Source organism: Balearica regulorum, chromosome 1 (assembly GCF_011004875.1).
Source record: "Balearica regulorum gibbericeps isolate bBalReg1 chromosome 1, bBalReg1.pri, whole genome shotgun sequence".
Classification (NCBI taxonomy): Eukaryota; Metazoa; Chordata; class Aves; order Gruiformes; family Gruidae; genus Balearica; species Balearica regulorum.
The window spans coordinates 81697434-81707019 of NC_046184.1; the positions used below are offsets into that span (position 1 = coordinate 81697434).

Here is a 9586-nt window from a genome sequence, read left to right on the forward strand (position 1 = left end):
AGCCATGCCCTATTGGCTTCTACTACAACCGAACTTGACTACCTAGACCTCACCCCAAACCAAATGCAGCTCCTGCCAAATACAAGACAAAAGAAGCAGCTGCATGAGCCCTGATCAAAAAAAGAAGAAAAAAGGGGGGGGAAAAAAAAAAAGTAAGTTACAGCCATGACTTGACAGAACCTAATGTGACTCAGTTGAGCATAAGTCATAAAATGTAGACATGACCCCACATGCAAGGAATCTTGTATGCTGTAGGATTCTGTTCTGCTTTTCTCCTGCAAGGCTTGGCTACATATATCGCTCAGCTAGTAAGGTTTGCTGCTACCTTTTCCATTACTACTAGTGGGATTATACCGGTGATGCCTTAATTTTCAGTTGTTCCCTGACCATGCCCTTGGAAGTATGTTCTCTCAAGAACAGAGGTCTTTTGCCTCTGCTTCTTCCTTGCTCATGTCTAGCCCTAAATTGTCATTGCACAGGCATTGGGCTTTATCTGGAAGTAAAGAGCCGTCTTATGCTTATATGTGGGTGGTCAGGACTTTAGAGGATGGAGGATATTCCTGCTTTACTAAATGACACTGATACCTTCCTCTCCTTTTTATGGCTGTATAACCATATGCTGCAGTTTCCTCTTTGACTTGGAGGAGAAATTTGAGGAGGACATATTTACCTTCCACGTGTGCGATGTGGCTCTGAAACATGCCCCTGAGTTCCGCAGGGTGTATCTACCATATGTAACAAACCAGACATATCAGGAGCAAACCTTTCAGCGGTTACTGTAAGTTTTTTTCATTCGTTGCACCCTTCCCCCCTCCCCCTTACTTGCTTGCTGCACCTTGAATATTCAGTCTTTCAAACGATGCGGAATGCAGCAGGTACAGGCCATTGGCCGGTGCTCACGCTACATCCCCAGAAGAACAGGCAGGAACTTTCTTCAGTTCAATGGCATTTGGGACAGCAGCCCAGAGCTGCTGCAGGCTTCTCTCCCATAGCATTATGCCCTGGAAAGGGAAGGAATAATGAATATCTGGTTCTATTGCAGGCTATTCTCTCCATCTACTCTCTACTGAAGAGAGCAAAAATGACTGTCCTGCATAATGGTTTTCAGTCTGTGGTTTTCAGATTACTAAGAACCATAAAGTGATAATTTCAAGTGAAACTTCCAACCTCAACCATTCTGTGATTCTGTAATTAAGAAAAATACGGCTGCTGTCAGTAAGCTTAAACTAGCTATCCAGGAGGCTTGAAAATGGATTGAAAATCCTAGGGCCTCTGTTGGTCTCTTTTGCTCTTGGTGATGGAGTGGAACATCTCTTGCCCTCCTCTTCTGCACCTGGTGGCACAAACAAGTATTGCTCAGGCACGGGCCCAATCCTGAGCAAAGTGTCCTTGCCACTTCTGCAATGCTTCCCTTTGTAACAACCCAATCCCAGTGAAGCTACAGTGATTCCAGGAGAAGACACTGTTCCCAACAGGCTATTCAGGCACTGTCTCTGGGTACTGCTGGCTGGGAGAGATCTAGTCTCACCATTGATTCCCTTCAGGGAAGGCTCAGTTCCACACAGAAGGGACCTCCAGGATATTGTCTATGGCAATGTCTACTGGGCCTACAACCTTCTTCCCCGTCTCTTCAAGGATATGGGATTGGCTACTCTGGTGGCCGGTGCTGCTCTCATACCATTAGCCTTTTATCTCTACTGTCCAACATGGAAAACTGGATGGCAGTGGGTGTGTCTAAGAGCGTAAGAGAGACATTAGAGTGGAACGCAGCTCCTCTCGGGAGTAGCAAGAGAGGGGAGGCAGCTGTTTCCAGACCCTGAAGACAGCCTCTGCAGCTGCACCATTCAGTGTAAAGAAAGAATACAAACCACCACTGTGTGAAAGGTGCCCTACTGGTAGGGGGGAATTGAAATGTAGTTGTTACTTCTGGCTTTTATTCCAGAGGGCAGTGGCAGAAAGAGGAAAGATATAATAACAGTTGTACTGCTGTCCTGTAGCTGTTAGAAACCCATGCTAGCTCTTCCTAAGCAGTGGCGCAGTTTCTTGACATTTCCTGCCCCACGGACAAACCCTGACTGTTGGACCTGGAGTACTCCAACACTCACCGAAATCTGATACTAGGAAGACTATTTGCTGCGATGCCTAGATGTCTTCTTTCTTTACCGCTCCCACAGAAATGGAAATGCAGGGTTCCAGCAAGTCCTGGAGAGACTGGAAAGTGATCCAGTATGCCAGCGCCTCTCACTTAAATCCTTCCTCATCCTCCCTTTCCAGCGCATCACGCGACTCAAACTCCTCCTACAGGTAACTGTGCTGATTCTCTGCTTTCCTGCAGTTTCTCTCAAGCTGACCCTTCTTCAAGTCTGAAAGTCATATAAATATGAGCTAGCTCCAAGCACTGGGTGGAAGGACTGCATACAGCCCTTCTTGATGCATCTGTTGATAAGCTTGGCTGTAAAGCCACTCTGTTGCGTATATTGTGAATGTGCTTTTGCGAAAACAAACCCGTTTGTCATCGTGCAGATGCCTGCACGAGGAATTGGATATGATAGTCTCTGTGAGCAGTGCAGTATGTATAGTGCTTAGGACTTTGTTGCAACATTACTTCAACTGTACTCCAATAAATAATTTATGGAGTCTTCGCAGAACATATTGATTTACATTTTGAACTTTTTGGGCTTCCTGCTAGGAAAATGAAACAAGGGTTCTTTGGCTGCCCTCTGGAAGGCAGCCTGTCCCATCTCTCTGCCTGCAATGTTGCTTAATAAGAGACTTCCAGACAGGGAACCAGGGAGTCCCTAATGAATTAATTTTGAGCTCTTTCTATGAAATTCTTCTTTTTGATTATTTGAGCCTTTTTTGAACAGGAGAAAAGGAGTATCGGGCAAAGAACAATTCCGTATGTAAAGCCATTTGTGCTTGCCATGAAACTTGTACATGACAGTTAATATGATTTAGATTTTCAGGGATGCCCTGTTCAATGCAGCTTATCAGTGACACTCTGCATCTCAAATTTCTGGCCTTATTTCCACATCTCATCGCCTACCACTGCTTTAGTTTCCTTTGAGGTTGTCATCTTGGTGTCTCCTTGTTTCTCCTATCCCTCCCACATACATATGTTCAGCTTTCCCTCTTTGTATTATGAAAAACATCTTCTCTCATGCAGAATATCCTGAAGAGAACTCGGCCAGGGTCTGAGGAGGAAGTGCAAGCAACACAAGCCTATGATGCACTTGAAAAGGTAAGGCTGTCAACCCATCCTGCAGCCCTGCAGAAAGGGATCTGGGGGTTTTGGTTGATTGTACGCTCAATATGAGTCAATAGTATGTCCTGACAGCCAAAAGGGACAACTGTATCCAGGGGTGCATTAAGCACAGCATAGTTAATCAGTTCAAAGAAGAGATTGTTACACTGAGCATTGGTGTGGCCTCACCTCAAGTACTATGCGCGGTTTTGGGCTCCACAATATAAGAAGGATGTAAAAATAGCAGAATGTGTCCAAAGGAGGGCAACAAAGATGGTGAAAGGGCTAGAGGGCGTGGTTTATGAGGAGTGACTAAGGATACGAGGTTTGTTCATCTTGAGAAAAAGAGACTGAGGGGTGACTTCATTGCTGTGTACAACTTCCTCATGTGGGGGAGCGGAGAGGGTGGTGCTCTTCTCTCCGGTGTCTGGTGATAGAATGCAACAGAAGGGTTTAAAGCTGGAGGAAGTTCAGGTTGGATATTAGGAAAAAGTTCTTCACTGAGAGGGTGGTCAAGCCCTGGAACGAGCTCCCCAGGAAAGTGGTCATGGCCCTAAGCCTGACAGTATTCAGTAAGTGTTTGGACAACACTCTTGGATAACTTTTAGGGATATTCTGTGATTCTCCACAGCCATGCTCCATCACACAGCTGAAGGACACCTAAATGGCCCAGTCCTTTTCATTGATCCTCACTGTTGGCATTATTCCTCACCAGTAACAAATTAGTGTGTTCATGTGACTCTCCTGCATGTGCAGTGGTAGCTGTGAGCAGAAAGCACTAAAGTGGGAGCCAACTGGGATGCGACTGAACCTGCACCAATGATATCAAACTACTTTTTTCAGGATTTGCTCTTTCCAGTCTCCTAACCAACATTGCCCCTTTGTGTTCCTTACTTTTGTTTCTAATTAGTGATCAACTCCCACCCTAGCCCTCACAAGAAAATCTTGCTTTAAAAAAAAAAAAAAAAAAGCATGGCAAGACATTATTCTATTGCATCCCTTCCTCTATCTTATTTATTACAGAGGCAAGATTTAAAGTCTTCTGGGACAACTTGTTACATAAAATTTGTACAGCAGCATAAGGTAGACTTTTTCCTAGCTAGCTCCGGTTCTGTCTAGTGATGATTTGACCTTCTTGGAGTGTCACTCCCTTCCTTACAATCTCGCCCCTATTCTCTACCACAAACCTAAAGACCAGTTGAACATGATACATACCTCCTTAAAACTCTTATGCAGCTGCCCTGTATCACCTCAGGCAGCTATGTAGGCAGCTTCTACAGGCTGAAGTACCTGTTTTCCATTGTGGCCTGTCCTCACAGGTACTGGCAACAAGCTCTGGGCCGTGATAAATCAGGGCTGATGTTTTATCTAATCAGCCTCCTGTGTTTACAGTGGAGCATCTAATAAGAGCTGCTTCCAAATGACCAGCAATTCAACCTGTGCCACCTGAAAGAGGTGTCTCTAGTATCCCCCTCAGTATCCCAAAGTTAAAAAAATATTTATCACGGAGACTTCATCTAAAGAATACCTTCCTTAAGAAAGGATGATCATTGTAGGTATGGAGAAGTTTAGTATGCTTGCCTGGAAAAATACTACTTCTGCAGGAGGATGCCTAAGGAATTGTCACTTACACTGACTCTTGAGGGGCTCCTGGGAGTAGTACTGATGCCACCAGGCCGTTCTGCTCCCACCTCACTGATCGTCTGTCTTCCTCTGCAGCTCATCAAGGATTGCAATGAAAACGTCCAACGCATGAAGAGCACTGAAGAGCTGATCTACCTCAGCCAGAAGATTGAATTTGAGTGCAAGGTGAGCTCGTCCATTTCCTAGGCCTTGTTCTAGCCTAATGTCTTTTCTCTCTTTCCTCACAAAGTCACTTGTGCTTACTTTTTGTTCTCCTCTCCAATATACAGAGAACCTTTGAACCAGAATATCATACACAGGTCAGCTCTTCATTAGTGCTTCCCTTGCCCAATCATTCGTGTCAGCCTTTAGCTGAAGGTGCCTACCATGACTTACTCCTGTCCCATTGGAGAGATGAAAGCACACTTCCCATAAAGAAAGACAAAAATGCAAATCCAAAACTCATGGATACTGATTTCCTTGTACCCACTTGACATAAATGTTCATTTCTGTCTTGCAGATATTCCCACTCATCTCACAGTCAAGGCGACTTGTGAAGTGTGGTGAGTTGACAGCACTGGACTTCAACACCCCAAGTCCAAAATGGAAAGTCACCACCCGTCCCATCTACCTACATCTTTTCAATGACTGTCTGCTCCTGTCTCGGCCGAAGGAGTGAGTGCTTCAACACAATTCTTGCTGCCCCTTCTAAAATACCTGTCTCTTTCTGGGTCTGTGCTTTGGTGAGAGAGTCCTTTCCCTCTGCCTGCCAGCAAGTGGCAGCATTTGTCAAGTCACTCTCCTGACCCTACATTATGTGAGTATCATGCAAGTGTGTGGAATCTGATATTCCCAACTCTTGATTACAACATATGATAATATAACAAGGTATCTTCTGGTCCCTAGTGCAACACTTCTATTCTGCCTCTCTAGCTCTATAATGTGAAATACTTCAATAATAACCATTTATTCTAGCTTTAGCTGGTAAATAATTTCTTCCTAAAGGACAGTACGAAGATTAGTGAATGTGCAAATCACTGGTTTGTCAAGAAACTAAGAGAGTTGTTGGTTGTGTTGGAGTTTTGGGGTGGTGGTTTCATTAAGCTGTAAGCTATCAAATAGAATTCTGACAGGACAGAGCTTAGCATTTCTACCATTTTCATTAAGCCCCCTCTCCCTTCTCTGGCCTTCTAAGACTTCTAGCAAGAACAAAGCTTAGGGTGCCTGAAGCAGGTGAAGACTCATTAAAAGCTTTTTGCTTTCCTGACATCAGAAAACTACATAGAGTCACTTCATAACCCTCATCACCTTAAAACTCACATCTTGTTTTGTGCTTCCTCTTCACCTGCAGGGGTGGACGTTTTGTTGTGTTTGATCATGCTGCTTTCTCAGATGTGCGTGGGGAGAAGTGTGAGATGAAACTGCATGGAACAAACAAAAATGTTTTCCGTCTCTTTCTGCTTCAGAATTACCAGGGAAAGAGAGTGGAGTTTTTGTTTCGTACAGAGACACAGTAAGAGCTCAAGGTTACCCTCCGTATATCCCATTATCATAGCCAGACACCTCCTAGGATCCTGATGGTTGTCCTTCAGCTACCCAAATGCTGAAATATCAGATGCAGCTGCTGAGCAGAGGACTTGAAAAACATCCTGTTGTCATAACAAGCCCTTAATGAATTCACCTTGCTCCTCTCTCATCAGAGCTGCTCATACAATACTACCACATTATGTCATTCCATCAGCTTCCAAAAATGGGAGGTTTTACCTTTTCCCATCCCTTTTCTCCACTTCCACTGTCTCTGCTTCCCCTAAGTATTCCCTCCCTGACCCCTCATGCGAACAAACCTGTACGCACATACACACCCATTCCCGCATTCGGACTGCTGTCTCTCACATTGAATCCTGACACCTATCTGGTGATGTTTTCCAGCAGTGAGAAGCTGAGGTGGATCTCTGCTTTGGCTCCTCCGCGAGGAGAACTGGACCTCCTGGAATGCCCTGGTGAGACTGCTTTGCTCCTACAGCAATGGGGGTGGTCTGGCTCGGAGACGCTGGAGTCACTGTGAGGTGGAACATCCCAGAAAAGACTCCAAGGCAGAATACTTGCCTTTTTGTAAATAAAGAAGATATTCATGGGCCAAGTTCTGCCAGTTATTTTACCTATATTTGTTCCTCACATTAGGTAGAAGACCTGTAGTCTCCCTTCCAGTTCTGTGCCCTTTAGTGTTTGGGCAGTCCCTTATACCTGTCTCCTCTGGGGCTGATGCATGCAAGTTTACTGTTGCTTTCTAGTATACCATTATGATCTTTTCTCCTCTTCAGATGCACCACAGGTCCAATGCATAAAGACTTACAAGGCTCGGGAAAATGATGAACTGGCTTTGGAGAAAGCAGATATCATCATGGTTATGCAGAACAGCAATGATGGTGAGCAGAATGAACAATGGCTATGTTAAATTACAGGTAGAATGTCACTCTAATAGTATAAAGCTTTACCACCACAATCAGGCTTCAGAAGGAGCCTCTCATTCCTGATTGTTGGATTGAGAGGATGAAGAGACTCCTCATTAAGACACGTTATTTGGAAGCTGAAAGGGGATCTTTTTCCTTGATCTTAGGGCCTTGCTGGAGGGGTTTTTTGGGGAAGAATGAAAAAAATGTTTTGACTATTTTGCCTCATCTTGTGCTTTTCCCCACACCACAGGATGGATGGAAGGAGTAAAACTTTCAGACCGGGAGAGAGGCTGGTTCCCCTCAGAACACGTGGAATTCATCTCCAGCAAACATGCGCGGCAGAAGAATCTGAAGGAGGAACAACGTGTGAAGAATGCCAAGCAGCAGGTCTTCTGCAAGAAATAAGACTCTACTTTGTTTGGACCTGTACAGTCCCCCTGCCATGGGGAAACCATCTTTTTTCTATTGTGCCTCAGAACACCTCTGTGAAGAGCATAATACAGCACTTTGACAGAACCAGGTGCTTTTTGCCAAAGAAAGCAGGAATTCGATCAGGAAAAATCATTCACTTCCTCTGTGTCACCAGGACTACGGCAGCAGTAGGAGGAAAAAAAGTTGCATGTATTGCTGGCTTTGTTGGTAGTAGGGGAGGGACTTTAATCAGACAGAGGTCTGGAATCTGGATTTCTGAAAATGTATTCCTGGTTTTGCCACTGACAAGTTGCAGGACCTTGGGCAAGTCACTTCAGAATTCTGCCTCGGCTTTCCCATCTGTGAAATGGGGGTAAACTTACCTACCTCACTGGATGTTGTGAGGCTAAATTCACTAGTATTAGCATACTAAGAGCTTTGAGTTCCTGAGAAGGAAGGTGCTAAGTGCAAAGCACAATATAGTTGAGGAGGGTTTTCCATTTGAATATACTCTTGATATCTTGATGGTGTTGATCTCCATAGTGTAATTTCCATTTAGAGCAGTTTATCTATTTGATCGTGCAAGTCTACTGTTTTTTAGATAGGCAAATATTTCATCGTACTTAAATCTAACTCAGTCTCAGAATACTGTTGAGAGTCCTCGACCACATTAGAAGATCCACTTGAGTTAAGCGAAGTTTTCAGAAGCCACTGTGATGATTTCCCCCACCTTAAGAGGTATCAAGTGGAAGAATCTGTTTCACAAAGGTCACCTCTGTTCTGAACTAGTGTCCCAGCAAGCCATCTGAAATGACCCTTTTTTTTTTTACTCTGCCTCCTGCTCAAAGTAGAACAGTGACTTTTGACAGAGATTTTTATTACATATTGGTACATGCCCTGTACAAAATAATCATGACTAGGCATATGCAACAAAGTGGCACTTTCCTGCTGCTCTTAAATCTGATAGCTGACGTGGTATTGCATGCACCATTTTGCACACTTGTAGAAAACACTGAGATATCTAGCCACTGTAGATAAAGTCAAAATACATACCAGGGACTTTGTTCTTTTTTAGAACCCTCTGGTTTTAAGTCCAGTTTACATGCAGTCCTGCTTTTATGCAGAACGTGTCTATTTGAGGACATGCCTTCAACTGTAAAATACTGTTTTCTGTGTTAAAATGTTTGCATTCAGTCAATGCAAGATCAAGTATAAGAATCAATACACCAAAGAAAGCAATGTGTAGTCTTCTTGCATTTAATATATTTGAAGAATTAGTTATCTTCGTATCTCCAGCTTTCTGTCTCTGTAACATTCTGCCTTTAATTCCCATTTACACTGTATCTAGTATAGCTTATTATAGCCTATTTATATCAATAATTTTAGCTGGATTAAAAAAAAGTTGCTTTTAGTCCTAATAATAATAAACTCATGCACTTCTCCAGTTAAAATAAACAACTTCTCCTTGCTACTTAGGTTTTAATCTCAAATACAAGTAATTCAATATTTACTGAATATATATATTCAGTATTTTCATTATTTTTTCCACATAACTCTCCTTTCTAAGTGAATATTAAGTACAGATAGCTTGTCTCTGGCTGTCATGAATTTATGCGATACATAAATCATTAGGATCACCAGTGTCTCAACCGGGATACAGAACACTACCATTCAGTATGTGCCCGCATAAGGTCATCTTATGCAGGCAGTCTGAGGCATCCCATACCCCTATCAGCTTCATCTATGGCCTGCCTCCTCATGGTAAAGTAGCATAGATACTGCCATCCTCAGTCAGAAGTCATCTTGTTAAACGTTCTAAAAGTCAAGAATTCTTTACTCTTTCAACTTCTGCTCT

General features: G+C 43.5%; 1 protein-coding gene across 2 annotated transcripts in view; it reads left to right on the forward strand.

Annotated features, from left to right (window-relative positions):
* The window catches only part of ARHGEF5 (Rho guanine nucleotide exchange factor 5), a 37340-nt gene extending 28181 nt beyond the window's left edge, over positions 1 to 9159 (forward strand). For both annotated transcript variants that reach the window (XM_075761290.1, XM_075761280.1), the window contains 9 exons: positions 626 to 778; positions 2175 to 2304; positions 3167 to 3241; positions 4964 to 5053; positions 5388 to 5542; positions 6219 to 6380; positions 6797 to 6867; positions 7189 to 7293; positions 7571 to 9159. In XM_075761290.1, coding sequence (XP_075617405.1) covers positions 626 to 778; positions 2175 to 2304; positions 3167 to 3241; positions 4964 to 5053; positions 5388 to 5542; positions 6219 to 6380; positions 6797 to 6867; positions 7189 to 7293; positions 7571 to 7725 — 1096 coding nt within the window. In that variant the 3' untranslated portion in view covers positions 7726 to 9159. The remainder of the gene's footprint in view (positions 1 to 625; positions 779 to 2174; positions 2305 to 3166; positions 3242 to 4963; positions 5054 to 5387; positions 5543 to 6218; positions 6381 to 6796; positions 6868 to 7188; positions 7294 to 7570) is intronic.
* Positions 9160 to 9586: the final 427 nt, after the last annotated feature.